General features: G+C 39.8%; 1 protein-coding gene across 2 annotated transcripts in view; it reads right to left on the reverse strand.

Annotated features, from left to right (window-relative positions):
- CACNA1D (calcium voltage-gated channel subunit alpha1 D) overlaps nt 1–19,618 on the reverse strand; it is a 327,298-nt gene that overhangs the window by 57,530 nt on the left and 250,150 nt on the right. For both annotated transcript variants that reach the window (XM_026650299.2, XM_026650300.2), the window contains exons 30-37: nt 15,383–15,511; nt 13,778–13,843; nt 12,656–12,747; nt 8,908–9,067; nt 7,023–7,150; nt 6,811–6,907; nt 4,285–4,387; nt 2,975–3,076 (exon numbers count right to left, since the gene is read on the reverse strand). In XM_026650299.2, the coding sequence (XP_026506084.1) occupies nt 2,975–3,076; nt 4,285–4,387; nt 6,811–6,907; nt 7,023–7,150; nt 8,908–9,067; nt 12,656–12,747; nt 13,778–13,843; nt 15,383–15,511 (877 nt within the window). The remainder of the gene's footprint in view (nt 1–2,974; nt 3,077–4,284; nt 4,388–6,810; nt 6,908–7,022; nt 7,151–8,907; nt 9,068–12,655; nt 12,748–13,777; nt 13,844–15,382; nt 15,512–19,618) is intronic.

The raw sequence follows: 19,618 nt of genomic DNA on the forward strand, positions 1-19,618 counted from the left end.
AGAAATGAGACATTGTATCACGTACACTATGGGCCACACTGACAGCATGCCTCAAGCCAGTCCACGATGCTGCACAGCCACTTTTGCACTGCAGCTGAGTGTGCCTACCAGCATGGGCATGCACCCACTTTTTATGAGCAAATTAGACAGATTGAGTTACCAGCTGCCTAATTTGTGTATGTAAATGTCAGACTGTGTGTGCAAAAGGGATGCACACATACTTTTGCAGGCACAATCAGTTGTATGTAAAGACCTGGGCACACAAAATTTGAGACTGGGCCAAAGGAAGTCATCCTTGACTTTGTTTTTGAGTAACACACATGACTCGAGATGTATAGGCAGGGAAGCAGCTCAGTAGAAGTGACCACACCACAGAGAGATTTTTAATTACAGCTAAAAGGAGAGCAAAAGAAATTATTTACATGGAACATATTTTTAAAGAAGGTAGAAAGTGTTAAATGAGACTGAATGGGCTTGGAGGCAAAGGATGGGGGAATTTAGAGGAAAGTTCCTTTTCCAAAAAGGAGATAGACCTTAGTGGGTCTTCGGTATGTCTTCCACCCTACATTCTCTTATATTAACAACATTAATTCATGCTAAACACAGCAAGCATCTAATATTTTGTCTTTTGCAAGGGACTTTCTTGAGCTGAACTCAGTTGTTAATTACTAATGATGTAATAAAATCAGTTTACAGTAATTTGTAATTTAATTTGTGCTAGTAATTAGTTATTTAATTTTTTTATATTGCATCTACGTATAGCTCAGAAAAAAAAATGTAATTTGGTTTCTTTCCATTCTGTCTATCAGGGAATTGATTGGTTCTGATCCTGTTGTGGAGGCATGCTACATTTGTAAGTATATGAAAAGATCTAGCCTTCATCAACACAACAACAACAAAACACTGGGGAAAAAATCAGAAATTGGCCAATTTAAATACTGTAGATGTAACAGATTTTGATATATTGAACCGAGATACTTTGCTCATCTTTGATTAAAGACTTATTCACTTAGAGATTGTTACTTAAATATCAGCTTTTGTATTGCTAGCTCTTATTTTTCTATTGAATACTCAGTTTCAGTAAGAATTATTTTATGTTGTATACCAACTATTTTACATTCATAGCAGATATGAATGTAAAATAGTTGTATTTCTCTTTTCTCCTTTCAGTAGGCTAAGATACAATTGATTTCTGTATTTCACTTATCTCTAAATCATATTGACTAGGCTCTGCAAGGAAACAAAACAGGATTTAAACAGAAAGATTTGATCTTGTCAAGTGACTGGAAAAAGGACTTGACCACATGTTTTTATATTTGTACTATACTGTTGTAAATCTTTGGAGACAATATGTTTTCTACAGTTTTAATGATGGTTGAAATGTTTTATCTTCTGTCCTGCCTACACTGAAGAACTACATTTTCAAAGTAAGTATTATGGTACTAGCAATGGATTTTAGTATAACCGAAAGTTAATACACAGCTTGTAATCAGCAATGAAATGAAACCAAAGTTTAAACAGTGAACTAAAGTGCAACTGTAGAAGATCAATTCTAAGAATATAATCTTTAAAGATTCTCTGTGAGATTAATTTATGCAGGCACAGCTAGCTATTCTGAAGCATGCATCCATATTTCAATAAAAATGTAGGGGAATAAAGAGGCAAGAGGCAACACTAATTCCATGCCACCACCCTAAAACAGAATTGCTTCAGAATATTCTGAAAGACTGATAGTTGAAAGGAACAGAGGCTGCAGAAAAAGCTCAAGCACATAGTTACAACAATAACAAAGCAATTCATGTATGCCATGCAAGCACTCAGGTGTAAGGCTAAAAAGAATAGAGTAGAACACACACAAAAAGTTGTTTTAAATGTGCAGTATCAGTTCCCCTTTTGGTAGCCAAGTTGTCTACATTTTTGGTATCATCCCCACTTTTAGCTGGCAGCCACCACACCAGTAGCAAGTGGCTCCCTCCAGCTCTAAAGCTAATGCTGCTTCTTGAGTCTTGCTGAAGAGCAGTGCAGCCAGCATGCTCTCTCTCCCCTAGAGACTGAGAATGTCACCTTCAGAGAGAGATCAGCCTCCACCACCATCGGGTCTGGGATCTTGAGTCTGCTTCCAAACCTGAGTCTGATCAGTCTTGAAAGTACAGTAAGCTACAAAACATACCAGATGATTACAATGGATCTGTATCTTGGATGTCTGGATGTATTACTGGTATGGATGATACTGTGCAACAGATCCTGCACCTTTAAAACTTGAAAAAGCAAGTCAAAAACAGTCACCTAACCCTACAGGATATTATTATGTATGTATATATTGTAAAGAAAAGCTATATATATATATATTATATATTTATATATAAATATATAACAAAAGATTTGACGTCATTTTGCTGTACGCAATAACAAGTAACATACGTGCCTTGTAGTTCTTGCCAACATACTGAAATCAGTGGAATTTAAAAATCTATTTACTTTGGCCCATATTCCAATCTCAGTTATGCTTGTGTAAATCTGGACCAACTCCACGGTCTGCAGACAGTGGAATTGCTCTGAATTTAAACGAGTGTAACAGAGTGAAGATTTGAGCCTTTTCGCTTAATAAATTTAGCAAAATGTTATTTTTTTAAACAGGAAATAGAAAGGGTTTAGTTTTCTCCCAGAAATATTCAAAATATAAAAGAATATAAAAAGTATGTTAAGCTTAATTAGTGCAAAATATATGTTCTGCTGAATGCACTGAAATCAATTTTATTTCAATTAATTAAAGATATTTTTGCAAGGAAGAAAATTAACAGAAAAATCTCTCTATTCTGTTTCCTTTTAATTTAAGAAAGCTTTATTAATCAGCCCTATCTAACATATCAAAATATAATATCCAATATATTTATTTTGGCATTATAGTTTGCTGTTGGTTAATGACAGAGTTCTGATTTTGCTCATAGCTTATTGTAAAGTTTATCCCACTAACCGCCAGCTGGAGGGACAACTTGATCAAGGAGCTTCATGCTGGTTTTCTTCCAGATTTTCTTTATAACTGCTCTAAGTTCTTCATTTGCCTGTTCTAGGTTACCTGTAGAGAGACAGACATAATGATTATGCTACACATAACTTAGAAAACAATTACATTTCAGTTAGTGCTGCAATTAATGATTCTTTAGTCCAGGGGTCAGCAACCTTTCAGAAGTGGTGTGCCGAGTCTTCATTTATTCACTCTAATTTAAGGTTTCGCGTGCCAGTGATACATTTTAACATTTTTAGAAGATCTCTTTCCATAAGTCTATAATATATAACTAAACTATTGTTGTATGTAAAGTAAATAAGGTTTTTAAAATGTTTAAGAAGCTTCATTTAAAATTTAATTAAAATTCAGAACCAGTGGCCAGGACCCGGGCAGTGTGAGTGCCACTGAAAATCAGCTCACGTGCCGCCTTCGGCACGCATGCCATAGGTTGCCTACCCCTGCTTTAGTCCTTACATTGAATTGTTTAATTTAAAGAAAAAAGATAAAATGGCTCACAAGGGTGCAAAATACCCTGAGCTCCAGGAGAAATTAGGGAGATTGAGTTATTCATTTAGATTTATGCAAATTCTAACCAAAATAGACAGTGAAAGGGACCTTCTCCAGGCTAGTGTGCAGGCTGCAGCCAGAAGCATTGACTAGCCTGGCTAGTAGGATTCCCTTCTCCTGCAGAACTGAGCTCAGCCACAAGAGTGCATATGGATCTGCCACACAATGCTACATACAGAGGCTTATCCTAAGCAGCTTGTTATGGGCAATGGAGCATGAAGTCTTCTGGGGAATGGAGGAGCCACCAGAGGATGGGGAGCAATAAGTAATCAAATACATAGAAAATAAAAAATTAGAAGGAAAAAGGAGACAGAGACAGTAAATGACAGAAAAGAGTGAAGTTGGTTGAGGGTATAGTTAACACAAATCATTTCTTGGAACTGTACTGTCTTTTCTTAATGCACTGTAATAAAAGTCTGCTAAACCCACTCAGATTCAGCCTTCACAGTATATTCCAGTGTCCTTATCTCACCAAATATAGGTCTGTAACGGTTTCCTGGGCCTGTACCTCAGCACTCTCATCCAATTTCTAACCGCAGAACAAGAAAAGAACACTCCAGCCATTTGGGAATATAGCCCTCAATCCAAAACCAGTATTAGGCTTGCTGGTGTCCAGCAAGAAGGAATTATGTAGAATATCACATCTCCTGAACTTTTTCTCACCACGTATTTTGACACACAAAGTATAATTTTCACAGATATTATCTTACCTTCCGTTTTGATCTTCAGTGCAGTTCTAACCAAGGCAAATAATGTAGCATTGAACATGACTGTTCCGTCACTGTTCAGAGGCATGTTCATGGCTACTAACCTCTGTACATGGAAAAAAGAAAACAAATGAATCTTTTTTAAAAATTAATTCTTGAGGGAATATATTTGGGCAATAATATTTAATTATGTTCATTTATCTAAAAAGCTGACATGTATGAAAAGAATAACACCTGACAAGGTATGTAGAAAAAAAATCACATCCCTTAGCTGATGAACAGGCTATAGCTCTACAAGAGAGCATTTTTGCTTAACACCAGAAATGATCCATGGCATTCCAAAGATCCATCTCAGCTGCATACAATTTATCGATTATATTAATAACACACATTTTTCCAAAAGAGCTGAAAATATTCGGTGGTTTTCCTATTTTATTCACGAAGCCCCTTTGCAGACGTCGGGCCAGATTATTGGTGAAGGCTGAACTGCACACAGCAGAAAAGTTGGGCAGTGTGGTGTAAACGTTGCTTTGTGTATGCAAAAGTGTATGTTCCTGATCCTGCTGCCTCTGCAGCACCAGAGCCCTGGCATTGAGCTAAAGGAATATGAGGTCTGCTCTAGCTGACGCCAGTTGCTAACAGCCCCAGGAGACCAATAAATGCAGCTGGGGATCAGAGTAGTGCAGGGGAGTCCTGGTTACACAGCCTTCCCTCTGGCCATGCCTACTGGTCCCTGCTATGCCAGCAATGGGGTGGGGGTTGGTGAAGTGGTTCAAGAGCCTCTGTGCTGGCTCTTTGCCACCAGAGATCCCCTGTATTGAGGGGATCCTCCCAGGGACAGGTTTGACAACTTTAGGGCCAGATTGTGCCAGTAGTGCTGCACAAAACAGCTGCACTGCATGAGAGAATCTGGGTCACTGTTTTCAGCAGTTAGCTTGTTTCAGTTGTTTGTATTCATGTGCATGCCCACCCAAGAGCCACATCATCAAAACTGACTTGCAAAAGCTACTACATTTTCCAGGAGTGCTTTACACAGTATCACACATCCAGGGCCGGCTCCAGGCACCAGCTTAACAAGCAGGTGCTTGGGGCGGCCAAGGGAGAGGGGCGGCACCTGCGGCAATTTGGTGGCAGCAGGTCCCTCACTCCCTCTAGGAGCGAAGGACCTGCTGCCGAACTGCCGCCGATCACGGCTTTGTTTTTTTCCCCAATTGCCGCCGCCGGTGGCCGCGGCGTTTTTTTTTTGTTGTTGCTTGGGGCAGCAGAAATGCTGGAGCCGACCCTGCACACATCTCAGATTCGTTTAATTAAGTAAGCCAGCCTAATTGGAAAATCAGTAATAACTATATTGAATCAGTCTGGAAAGGACCTCCTGATTCAACTAGGGCATGGCTCTGCATAAGACTTGAATTGTCATCTACTCTATCACCATCAGCATTTTAAGCAGTAATCTCTCTCACAACAGTGCCTGTGACCTTGATAAAATTACACTACTTGATCTATCAGAATTTTTTCCTATCTAATTGATATTTCCTCTGTTCTAGTGTAGGACCATGTCTACACTATGAGCTAGGGATGTGATTCCTCTGCTCACACACACACATACTCGCACTAGCTCTACTCAAGCTAGCCTGAGTATAAATAGCAGTGTAGACACTGTGACATGAGTAGCGGCAGCGGAAGCACAGCTTAGCCATGCCAAGTACGTACCCACTGGTTTCAGGCCCCTGTGCAAAACTCCAACCCTTGATTAACAAAGTAAGGAATGGAGTGCTCTCTCCTATACTTGTGTGTAGGCCCGAAAGTGGAATTTCTGACAATTTTTCTCTGTGAAATAATTGCTACAGAATGTAAAATGAAAACAGAACCATTTTTATCACAATTAGATGTTTAACATGTTCAGAAAAACTGCAGGGGTTTCGTAAATCTGACTTCTCTCCTTCTGAATGCAGGTAGCAAAAAGAGGCATCCTGGGGAAATGAGCTTATGTCATACATGCAAGGCCACTTGCAATCACGAAGTTAAAAAAAAGTAAACATTGAGTAAAAGCTGGCCATCCCTCTAAAAGAAACTATTTCTCCAAGATTCACTGCCAAGTATAAGAGCTTCTATGGTCTCTTGTAGGTACATAGTTAAGTAGCACAAATGCCGTATGACTGAAGGTTTACTGAAACAAAACACCATATTGTTTAGTATTTCATTGGTAAAATTATGTTTTAGCCAGTTTCTTGGAAATACACAAACTATGATAATGAAAATAGAATAATGCTACATTTATACAGCCACTTCTTTATTTCTAAAGTGCTTTATGTTGGTGTAAGTACACTGAAATCAATTCACTGAAATAACAAACTGATTTGAGTGGGCAGAATAAACATAGTGCAAAACTGGAGTAATTCGGTGGTGAATGAGAGCTTATCAGGAGGACAATTTCCCCCACCCATGAAACTGGACAGGATTATCGTGGTAAAGCAGTACAATTATGAACTATGGAGAAAAACAACATGGGGAACTTATTTTAAGACCTACCTTGCACGCCACTCTGTGGGGGCATAATTTGCCAAAACCAAGGGGAGGCTGAATGCGTCGCAGTAACGTAACTACATCAAGATGCTTTATTCTTCCCCTACAATAAATACGTACCATTTGTCACATTTATATGTGCCTCTGAAGAAAGTATTTAACACTTTACTTTTATATATTCATTAGGGATATCTGGGCAGAGAAATGATCGAACTTACTTTGCTTCAGGATCATATTCTGACCATATTCTTTTGAATTCATCCAAATGATGTGGACCCAGAATAGACCAGTCACGTGTCAAATAATCAAAGTTGTCCATGATGACAGCCACAAACAGATTGATAATCTAAAAAGCAATTCAAAATTTATATTTGCCTTCATTTTGCTGGCATATGTGTTTATATGAAAGAATTTAACTTTAAACTTTCAGCAGAATTAGAATTCAAGCTGGTTAAATAGTATTAGTGGATACTAGATTTGATAAATATTAAACTTTTCCCAGCAAATATGATAACATTATTCTTTATCATTATTTATATTGACATAACATATGCAATCTTGCCCTGCTGATATCCATTCAGAATACTGCTGCATGGATCATTTTCAAATGATCATTTCCAGTTGCTTTGACCACGTCACCTCTCTCTCTAAATCCTTTTACCAGCTCTCTCTTCTCTATCGTATCAAACAAAAGCTACTTGGCTTCACTTTCAAGGCCCTTCATGACCTATTCTCACCCTACTTAGCATCTCTCATTCAGTACTGAAGGTTGACTCTTGCCTCTGATTGGCCCTTGAGGTCAGCCTCTATTGCCCAGTTGTTACATTTTCAAACAAGCATCCTTGTTCCTTCTCCCATGCTGCCCATCGTGCCAGGGAAAAGCTTCTTATAAACACCCAGAAACTCATCTCATTAACCTCCTTTAAAACCCTCCTTAAAACTCTACTGTGCCATGAGGCCTACAAAAACCTTGACAATGGTTAGCCTGCTTGTGAGCTGATATCACAGCCTATTATGCTGACCATATTGTCTCAGTTTATGTCTGGACTGCAGCTGGGACTCCAGCCCAGGCAGACAGACTCACACTAGTGAGACTGTAGCTAGCACATTAAAAATAGCCTTAGAGATGTTGCGGCTCAGGCTGGAGCTTGGGCCCTCAAGCCTAGGAGGCCAGGTGGGCTAGAGAGCTGAGCTCCAACCAGGGGTGGCGCTAGCTTTTTTGCCACCCCAAGCACGGCAGGCAGGCTGCCTTTGGCGGCATGTCTGCGGGAGGTCCCCGGTCCTGCAGATTCGGCGGCATACCTGCGGGAGGTCCGCCGGTCCTGCGGCTTCAGCGTACCCGCTGCCGAATTGCCGCCGAATCCGTGGGACCGGCGGACCTCCCGCAGGCATGCCACCGAAGGCTGCCTGACTGCTGCCCTCGCAGGGACTGGCAGGGCGCCCCCCGCGGCTTGCCACCCCAGGCACGCGCTTGGAGCGCTGGTGTCTGGAGCCGCCGCTGGCTCCAGCCCAGGCTGCAATGCCCATACTGCTATTTTTAGTGGATTAGCTCAAGCACCACTAGCACAAGTCTGTCTGCCTGGGCTGGAAGGCTCACTCCTAGCTGCACTGCAGAGATACCGTCAGTGTCTCCTCGTACTCCCCGTCAGTCTATCCGTATCTGTTGTCTCTTGTCTGATACTTAGACTATAAACTCTTGGAGCCAGGGATTTTTTGTTCTGTGTTTGTACTGCACCTTGGACAACGGGGTCCTGGTCAGTGAATAGAACTCCTAGACGGTATGATGGTACAAATCAATAATAATGATACATTATCATAGCATATTTCATATATCTTGGGGCCCAATCCTGCAAACTGCTACTCCTGCACATATGGCAAGATTGAAGTCAATGGGACTTCATGCTGCAGTAACTATATGAATATAACTGCTGGTAGGATTGGGCCTAAAGTTTGAACTAAAGGATTTGGGTGTCCTTTTGAAACATATAATTCTGAAAAAAATATTTTACAAAATGTATTGTGGATCTGGGTTTTCATTGTTAGCTTATTGTCCAATCAAAATGCAAAAACTCACTTGTGCTTGTAAACACTAACTGAACTCACCAAAAATGCACAAAGCATGTAAAAACTGATGAAATAAATAATTGAAAAGTTGCTTCCACATGTGAATTCTTCCCCTGGACTATAATCAGATTCTGGATCACAGCGTTTTCCAGGCAAACAAGCCAGCATGATTTCCTGCCATGCTTCTCCAGTCGCACACCTTTATTAGGGCACAAACAAAGACAAGATCCATCAAAAATTATTGTTTCATAATGAGCTCTCCATTAGCATTCTAGCACATGTTTTTAACTCCAGAAGAGGACTGGTAGTGTAGTATATAGTGTGGGGTGGGTGTGTGCATGTGTGTGTGTGCCTGTGTGTGTGTGTGTCTGTATGTGTGCAGCTAGAACCTACAGAATTTATTTGACAATGGTGCCTGTGGGATAGTGTTTCAATATCCAAAAGCAACCTTGCTGTCTAAAAGTATGTCTACGTTCCACCTGAGGATGTGATTTCCAGCTTGAGGAGATGTGCTTGCACTAGCTCTCAATGAGTTAGCAAGCAAAAAACAGAATGTAGAGACAGCAGTGTGGGCGGTGGGATAGGCTAGCTGCTCGGAGTATGTACCCATCTGCGACTCTAGGCACATCGTCTGGGCAACTAACCCACCCTACTGTTTATGCTGCCGCAGCTACAGTCTATTTTTAGCATGCTAGCTTGATGACAGCTAGCACAAGTATGTCTCCTTAAGCTGGGAATCACACCTGCAGCTAAAAGTGTTGAAAATACCCTAAAAGATCACACAGAAATATATGTCGTGGGTTAGGAGTTGCATGTTAAATTCTGAAAAATGATGTTATTTTCACCTAAATTTGTCATTTGAATATTAAATGCAATAAGCTGTGTCATCTTGAGTTGTACTGGAATGTTTCATGGTGTCCCTGTATTGGAGATGGAGGAGATAGAAGAGATTGGCTATCACCAGGTGCCTTAATCAACATCAAAGCTGTGGACTTCCCATTAGCTTCAACCCAGCAGGGATCTGACCCTCTTTGGTTGGAACTGAAATAGCTCATGAGGCTGGGTCTGAGTTCTATAATATCTTCTTACTTTTGAGGCTAATTATTGCTGCCATTACAAATCATTCTGTAGTGCTTCTGAGGAATTATTGGTTTATTCGATATAATTGAATCAACCTGATAATTAGATTAATTTGATACTAACCCACTTTCTTTTTTGTTTGTATGTATTTTATGTTTTTGCTTAGTTATTTAGTTTAGTTAATGAAATACTGTATACAAATTTGGAAGCCTGAGTTGTTTGGATGTTCCTCCCCAGAAGTCAGGTTTATGAACACAAGGGGTGCCTAGGGTAAATAAGAGGCAACTGTGTGACCCACCTACTAGTGGTCCATAGAACTGCCCCTACAGTCCTTCCCATAACTGGTCCCTGAAGTGGAACACTTGGTTTTTGAGGGAAAATTGATCATTTCTCTCTATAAGCAACATGGGTTCCAGAATCTTTGAGGGACTGGCGTGGTAAATAGGAACTGGTCAACCTAAAGGCTGACCTGTTACCCATGAAGTCTATACTCCTCACACAGTGCTTACTACCTTGAGTAGTCTCACTGAAGTCATGTGGGACATACTTATAGTTGGAAGCACTATGCCAAGCTGAGTTTGTAGGAGTTGACCCCTTGTTTGGTTATTTTTGTTTCTAATGTATCACTTGCTTCTACCCATACATACTGCTGTGGTGAAGGAGTTTGTTGTACTTTAGTGTTCAGGACTGGCAGAAGAGAAGCACCTTGAATGAGGAGACAGAGGATAAGGCTGGAAGAGGCTGGCTCTTTCTGGCAGGACACCATATACAGGGTTCATTATACATACTCTTATTATAGACGATTAATATTTTCCAAAGGGGGAGGCTAACACATATTTGCGTGTGCTAACTGGTTAAAGGTAACTGACTGTGCCTAAAGTATCTGCATGCCAAGTAATTTGTTTGTGAGTGCATATTTTGATTTATGCCTGAAAATGTGGTTTATTTATGGCAGGCCCACCAAAATGCCCATCTGTTGGTAATTTGCTTTAAAAGATGTTGTTTTCTTGATGGGTCATATTCTCCATTCAGTTATACCAATGGAATCCCAATCAGTACCTGGGGGGATGCATGGCTGTAACTGAGGCCCCGCTGCTCCCTTTTAGTGTGCTGGCCAGTGTGAGAAACCCTTTTCCAGCCTCCCCTTTCCTTCCCTCTAGATCAGCAGTTTCAAACTTTTTGAGCTGAGCCCCCGCTTTGAATTACAATTACAGATTTTGAGCTGAACACCCCCACAACCCAGACAAAAATAGGCACAATACCTGCCCCCCCCCTCAGGTTTTCAGGGTGGGAAAGGGCACATGCGACAATCTCTGAGGGCGGAGCAAGCGCTGGGCATGGAGGCTGCTGGCAGTGTAAATCGGTGCAGCCGCGGTGGATGTTGACACTGACCCACAGGCTGGGTGCCCCGCTGAGGTGAATCAGGGGGTGGAGGTGATGCTCCCTCCCTGAGCCCTGTCATGCAGAGCTGAAACCTGAGCAGCCTGTTGTCACCTCTCGCCCCCTTGAACGTTCCTCAGTCCCCCCTAGGGGGGACGTCCCAGCGTTTGAAAACCTCTGCTTTAGATGGTTTGTCTGGGGGGTGGCCAATCACCCTTGTGGGTTCTGAGAGGGATTTTTTCCCACAAGACAGAACTGCCAAACTGCTTTGTGGTGTTTTTCATTTCCCTCCTGGCATCCAAGAAGTGTGGTTCTGAGCTTCACTGAGTTAATTGGCATGACTTGTGGCTGGTGATTTCCAGTGCAAATTGTAGGTTAGCACAAATAAACTTAGGACCCTTCACCTCATTTGAGGTCTTAACTTGGTCCTCAGTTTTTGAAGAGATTTGAATTAAAACAGAAAGGTTCCTCTTATTGTCTGAAGCATTTTAGCAAACAACGTTTGATCAGGAAATGTCACATTAGATATTGTATCTGAACTACTGCCACATGACATTCTTATCTAATAATTTCGATGTTCCTTATCTCTTGAACAAAGGACCTTCATTGTTCAAAGTTAATTAGGTAACACCATAGAAATATCAGTACATGAGTACATCCAACATATTGAAAAATCTTTTGTTGACTTTTTTATATGATCAAAATCCTTAGGGTGAAATTGTGGCACAAAGCTACAGTCCTACATTGGTAGTAGTGCAGAACTGCATCACCAGAGAAGGCATTCTGTTTTAGGGATACTCAATCCCCCTGGTGTTCCTGTCAAACACAGCTGCATTGACACCACAAAAGAGGATTCAGCATGCAATCCCCTTAGCAGAGGCTAGTCACAACAGTGGATCTCAGCAAGTGAAGTCATCATGTCCCCACTGTGCTTGGCCCCTGTGTATGAGGGGCCCAATGGAGGCCAAGTTTCCTTTCACCCTCTCTGTCCTTTGCACATTCAGGCTAGGGCCAGGTATAATGTGGCCCTTAATGTATCAAGAAAATTACAATACACTTCCCATTAGATATTATTTATGGAAGCTCTCTTAATAGATTGAGTGACTTTAGGTTATTCTTCTGTACATATCATACACTCTTAAGACTATTCTGTGTCAGTGAACAGCAGAAAGTATGGCAGAAAGGATTACATACCGTCACGCTAAATTACTTCTAACTTTCAAACAGATTTTAAGCAAGCTGACATTACACAAGCTAGAAGCATCTTCCAAATGTCAGTTTAAGAACCCGTAGGCGCTAATAAAAGCAAAGATTAAAATATACCTACCTGAACAGAAGCAGGACTGCTTGGGGAAAAGTCTGAAAATTGTTGTTTCTGTTAATTTGATTATTGTCCCTCATGGCAACTTTACCAAATACCTGCAAGCAGAAGTTGGGATCAAATATTATTTTTGATTCCATTCTACATAATTTTGTCTAAATGAACAGTGGCCATAATCCAGCAGTTTAAATTAGCATCTCTATGTATGAAAAACAGTTTTACAAATATGATAATTGCTTCCTCTGATTTCTTCACTTCTTCCCTGGTAACAATGCAAATCTGACAACATGCAGTAAATATTGCATATTTACAGAATAGGTCTTTAAACATTCCGTGCAACATCACTGAATCTATTATTATACGTTTTATACATCCTCCTATGTTCTGGGTCAGATTATGTTATCTTTATTATTTATATTACACTAGCACCTAGTGGTCACAACTGAAATTAAGATCCCATTTGTGCTTAGTGTTGCATATACTCATAGTAAGACATAATCCCTATCCCGAAGACTATGCAATCTAAATAGACAAGACAGACACAGAGCAGGGAACTGAGGCACAGAGCGTTGAAGCAATTTGCCCAAAGTCATATAGTCAGTCAGTGGCAGCACAGGGAATTGAATCGAGAACTCCTGAGTTCAAGTCCAGTGCCTTGACCACATGACCAGCCTTCCTTCCCCAGTAGAGTATTTCAGATATTATATGACATTGTATTATAGATGTATGTGATATTACAGAATATTAGAGACCATTATCCTACCTGTTTTAGGAAGATTTATATTATTGTGCTGTACGTGCATAATGTCAAATTAAAAATCATAAGGGCATCTGTCCCATTCTGATGAATGAATGGGGAAAAGGGGAAAATCAGAAAGGAAAGCCACTCCATATAGGATGTTCCTCACCCCAGTCTAACTGTAGTGGAGACTTCCCTCTTTCCTGGGCTGTGCCAAACTCTTATACCCTTTGGGGACACAGGAATTCACATGGGGGTCGTTCTAGCACACAGATCTAGCCTAATGTCTTTATTAGCATGGGCAGAACCCCAGTGTCATGGGAAAGAACAGTCTATCAGCGGGGATATGGCAACGTGCTCATTTTCAGGGGAAAATTACTCATAATTACCTGCATTCCGATAACAGCATAGATGAAAAACAGCATAGCTATCAGAAGAGCAACATATGGCAGAGCCTAAAACAATGGGAAAAGCCTTCTATTATTTTTTAATAATTTCAATTTGTGGAGCTTTTTTTAAAAATAATTTAGCCCTTCTATACAGATTTATCCAAGATTTTAGTTTTTGTACAAATTATTAAAATGTCAGATAAGAGCTCAAATCACTTAATACTCTTCCACATACAATGGGCACATTATTAGTTTATAGCTCAGAATCTCTCCTGCTGGCAAATCTGTTCAACACAGAAAAAAGGGGTGGGGCAGTCAGGGACTTGTAACCACTTCCTGATTCTCAGGGCAGACCTGCTGAGGCCTTGGTCTCAGTGTCAGTTAGAGGAGTCTAGAGGCTGCTCTAACTTATGACAACTAGAGTGGCTCTTACGGGACCATATGGCAGTTGAGAATTGGAAGAGTAGTGGTGTGCTTTAAGCCCTCCCAACCATGACATGTCCTCCCCCATGATACACCCCTATGTTGTGGGGAAGAGGCAGTTTATTCCAGGTGAGAGCTACCCTATGCTAGGGGAACTCTCAGCTAGCTCCTTAGAGACAGGTTAGGCCACTTTGCTCTGTCTAAGCAATGTAGAGTAGCCAGAGGAGGGGACAGAATCTGAACTGACATGTAATATATGCATGTCAGTGGCATGGATGGCACTTCCACTCTTCAGAATCAGCATATTACAACCAAATAATAAATATTTCAGATGATTTCTGCCAGAAAGATATTTATTTATTTCAAAACATCAGTTCTTCTATTTTATTTTAATTACAGTTAGCCCCAGATTCTCCAAAAACGTAAACACTTAATATTATACATGTCAGTAGTTCGATCGATTTCACGTGCATAAGTGTTTGGAGTTTCAGGACCTTAGACATCTATCTGTTAAAGAGGTAAATACCTCATTTACATAATCACAAAATTAAAGCATTTGAAGACATGTTCATATCCTTCTGAGAATTTTTGATCCCAACAAGTACTGGTAATCATCTATCTTTAGTTATGTATGCTGTAGGTGAACATGGCCTACATAAATATATCATATATAACTTATTGTGCAATTGTATGAAAAGCCATCTTTAGAATTACAAAGTCACTTGTAGAATAAGTACTCTGATGCTTATAGATCTCATTGTAAAACCTAAGATTACAAGACTAAGGGTAAAATCCTGGCTGCATTGAAGTCAATAGCAAAGCTTTTATTGACTTCAGTGGGGCCAGGATTTCATCCCATATACACCTCAACTCGATACAACGCTGTCCTCGGGAGCCAAAAAATCTTACCGCGTTACAGGTGAAACCGCATTATATCGAACTTGCTTTGATCCACTGGAGTGCGCAGCCCCGCCCCCCCGGAGCGCTGCTTTACCATGTTATATCCAAATTCGTGTTATATCGGGTAGCATTATATCGAGGTACAGGTGTATTTTAAATTCCATGTAATGAGCAGTAACATATAATTACAAGAGTAATAGTTTGCTACTTGCATCCTGAGCCATAAAAATTAAATTAGATTTATTTACAATTAAAAGGCAGATTTAACATTATCATGCTCACCTGAAATGACTTAATAAATGTCCACAACAATGTTCTGATTCCTTCACCCCTGCTGAGAAGCTTCACCAATCGCATCACTCGGAAGAGACGGAAAAAAGTGATGGAGATTCTAGCGCTGTCTTCAGAGTTCTGAAGGGTATCACGGAGAAGTGAAACCAAATAAAAAGCAGAACATGCAACACTTTCAGAAAAACAACAACAAACACAATGGTGAAAGAGGTAAGATTTGAAAATGTACTTTAGGGTCTTTTCATCTTTATAAGCATGATATGAAAGGAAAAATTACATGCTAAGAACACAGGATCTGTAGAAATGCCTCACACATCACATGCATTTCCAAGTTTCCTAGTTTGTTAATAGGATCATGTTGGGTTCATTTGTAGTAGAGTTCAATAGTACATTGACAACGAATGCAAACCACTGCATACACCTTGCTAGTAGGACAATTATGAAAAATACAGAAAAATCGGTGGAAAAAATAGACATGGTCAAAAGAATAAACTCAAGTAGAGGTACAACCACTGGGGTCAGTTTACTAATCTTACCCCAGACTCATCAGTTGTGACAGTTTCAGTTGGCTTTGGCTTTAAAAAATTAAGAACATTATATATTAAAATCAAACAAAAGATAAAAAAAATTAATTCAACTTCACCATAAATACGAGGAAGGACATTTTGAATTTCTAAATGCAAATTAACAATTTTTGTTTGTTTCTTGGATAAACATGGTTATCCTCATTAGAAAATACTCCTTAACATTTCCTATGACATTATTGGTTGAGTAAAACCAAATACTACAAGCTTACTGTCAAAAAGCTAAAAGGAGTCACTGTAAACTAAATACTCAAATAGGACCTACCCCTGCTTCCATGCAAGCCAGTGTGAGTTTTGCCACTGTCTTCAATGGGAGCAGGATGTTTCACATTGTACATATAAACAATAAGTGAAACTGGAGACAAAGACTTTTGTGTTAAAGCAGCATCTCAAAGTCCCTTTGCTGCTGAGCTCTTTTTTTAGGTTTAATTCATCCTTCACTGGTTGTCCAACCATGTTCTAATCACTGGGTATTGATATCACATCACGAGTTTCTTAAAGTGAAGTGACTCACTGAATTATTTAACTGAACTATTCTTTGCTCAACATTCTTCTCTGCAGGGCTTAACAGAAACAGATACTACTTTGCTAGAGAGAGACACAAACATTTTTAGTGCAGTTGACATTGTTAGGAAGACAGCCTTTGCTGTAAGCTTTGTCATTGCCAATGATACAAAACATTTCTCTTTTATTCCTATCCAGGCATGTTTTGAGTTTGATTGTTAAATAGGTATGTTAGAATTTCAAGGTCTAAAAACTAACCATCATAGATCTAATAATTTACATGGAATTTTATACATATCTGACAATTGTGGACCAAATTCTAGGCTTCCTCTACTCATGTGAGGAGGAAAGGGAGGTAGAAAACCACTCCAAGGTTCTCCTTGAAGAGTTTTCCCCAGATGGATCCATCAGAATCAAGTGATGATGAGGACAGAGTAGGTAGAGTTGGCACTCCCTAGGAATGAACATAGGGTTTCACTCTCAGAACCTACAGATCCCTGGCAGAATAATACTTATGTAGGCTCTGGGCTTCCATGCTGATTCTGAACACACTGCCCATGCTCCAGAACTTAGCCAGTGCAACTCCACTGCAGCTGTGCAAAACGAACACCAAAATATATGAGCCCATTACAGCCAGATCATTACTAGTAGTATTAAGAGTCTAACTGTTGTGCCTTTTGCTTTTTAGACAACATAGGTACTATGAAGGGACCACAAGGGGACTGTGGAATCAAAATAACCATGTTTTCTAATTATATACAACCTGCAAATCCTATCTAACTATATACATTGCTGCTGTGGCTAGGTTCTAGTAGTTTCTGAAATATAGAAAACAGTAAGGGATACTAAAGGCATTAAAAGCTATTTAAAAGAAAACTACCCGATTCCTAAGCACTGCACTAATGCTAACTGAGGGCTAGGTCCTGTCCTCAGAAATATGAGCAGACAACACCATGAACAGCACCTTGTAAATCAGATACAGTGCCTGTGCTCTGTAAGCATTTGTACAAAACACACAGAGAGATTAAAAGAAAGAAGTGATATCAGATCATTGCTGCATAGGAAACTCACTGAATATATATATAAAAAGAACCTTCAAGATAAATCATTTACATAGTGACCTACTTAAATCAACCACAGATCAGCACTAGTACATACAGACACACAGCTTGTTAAAATATTGGTGCAGTTGTTATTTTCTACAGAACTAACAATTCTTTTTCAAATCCTCTTAAAAATAAAGGGCCATGGAGCTAGGAAGATTTACACCAGTTGAAGATCTGGTCCAAAATTACAAAATCTTCCCTGTATACAGTGTTTTTGTAGCTGTGTTGCTCCCGGCATATTGGAGACACAAAGTGGGTCAGGTGGTATCTTTTACTGGACAAACTTCTGCTGGTGGGAGGCAAGCTCAAAACAACATCGGAGAAAGTTGGTAATATTTTGTGTTTACCAACTGTGACAAGATCTCTTTACACATCTAAAGACTGGGAGTTAAGATACTGATTATAAAAGAGACTGTCCAGGACAAAGATGACCAATGTATTGGATAGCAGGCTTGAGCTCCATCTTTTCCATGTGTTATGATTTAATAAATACTTAATTCCTATTCCTGAACAGTAAGACAGAGACTAGATTACCAAATTTGTATGTGAATAGTACCACTGCAGGGGCTCAAGCGAAGACGAGTGTAAAATCCCTCTGTTTGTTTTCCTATCTAAAGGACATTTGTGTACATGCACATTCTCCTCTCATAATTCACCTCTTCCCCCAGCTTCCTTAGTCTAAGTGGTCTTAAGCCTTTATTTGTGACAGCTAATCTGCAACTGCTGGAGAGGGTTATGATGTCATAGACAAGGAATTATGAATTATAGATACTGGTGAGAGCAGGCCAGGAATGAGAAAAGAAAACATCCTCCTTAAAATGATATACAGTAGAATAATAACCAGTATGGGGCTAGGCATTAGAAACAAAAATGAAAATATTTCCAGTGAAGTGTTATTTTTTTCTCTAGAGGCCAAAAACATTCAACTTTTGTCTCTTACAAGAGAGGCACTTTCAATACCAAAGCTTTAAAATCAGACCCTTTTTATCTAATCGCTCTCGCTCTCGCTCTCGCTCTGGCATTTATAACACATCTGTCAGGGTAGTATCTAGGTGTCTACTAAAATGAATGATTGTAATTAATGTAACTGTGTGATAATTCATAGAGTACACACATACACATTGAGAAGCAAAAACTTCATTTAAAAGGGATTAATGTGGTTAAGGGTAATATACGTTCATTGAAAACCTTTAAAAGCAAGGAATGTCAAGGTGTGGGACATCTCTTAACTGTACCCTAAATGTCCACACAGCATGTTTCTACTGACAATGACACAGTGCATCTTCACAAAGGAACTTTCTTCCACCTCCTACTGATAATCACCCTAATATAAAATCTTAATTACAATCTCTGCAACATTAGGTAATACTCAGTGTTTACGTATGTGAACAGAATAAGCGGGTGGCATGTTATGTGTTTGTGGTACAAATATGAGGTTATAATTCAGATTTTGGGGTTGGGCATGCATGTTCTTTTTGACCTTGCATGTTGACAAAAGTGTGAGTTTGAAGAACTACTTCCTGTAGGCAGCCTGTTGAAACCTCCTGCATCAACTCCTCTGATGAAAAGGGTGTATTATAGGCATCCAACCAAACTGAGCATTGACTGGCATATGTCTGACCAATCTGGTGGGGGTTTTGTATTTGAAATCACCATTTATATCAGATTATAGTGACATGATTTGAGATTTGGTTTGTCACTCAATGTATCAATATTTGTCTTGGGCATAAGGCTATGGAATAGACACACTCACAATCACTGAACCAAATTCTGCCTTCTGCCTTCCTTAATTGCCTCGCTGCACTTAATGGGGTGGCCAGGTATGCATAAGATAAAAGTTTGGCCTAATGTTGCTATCTTTTCTCTCAGCCATGCTCCAACTACACCAAGAGCCTAATTCAACAAAACATTTAAACATGTTCAATTTTAAGCATGTGATAAAGTCCATGCTTATGAATAGTGTTTTAATAGCATGTGTTTAATAGTGTTTTAATTGCCTGGCCATTCTTATGTTCTGGTGAATCACAGGCCAA

Source organism: Terrapene carolina, unplaced genomic scaffold (assembly GCF_002925995.2).
Source record: "Terrapene carolina triunguis isolate 2854851 unplaced genomic scaffold, T_m_triunguis-2.0 Scaffold89, whole genome shotgun sequence".
NCBI classification, from domain to species: Eukaryota; Metazoa; Chordata; order Testudines; family Emydidae; genus Terrapene; species Terrapene triunguis.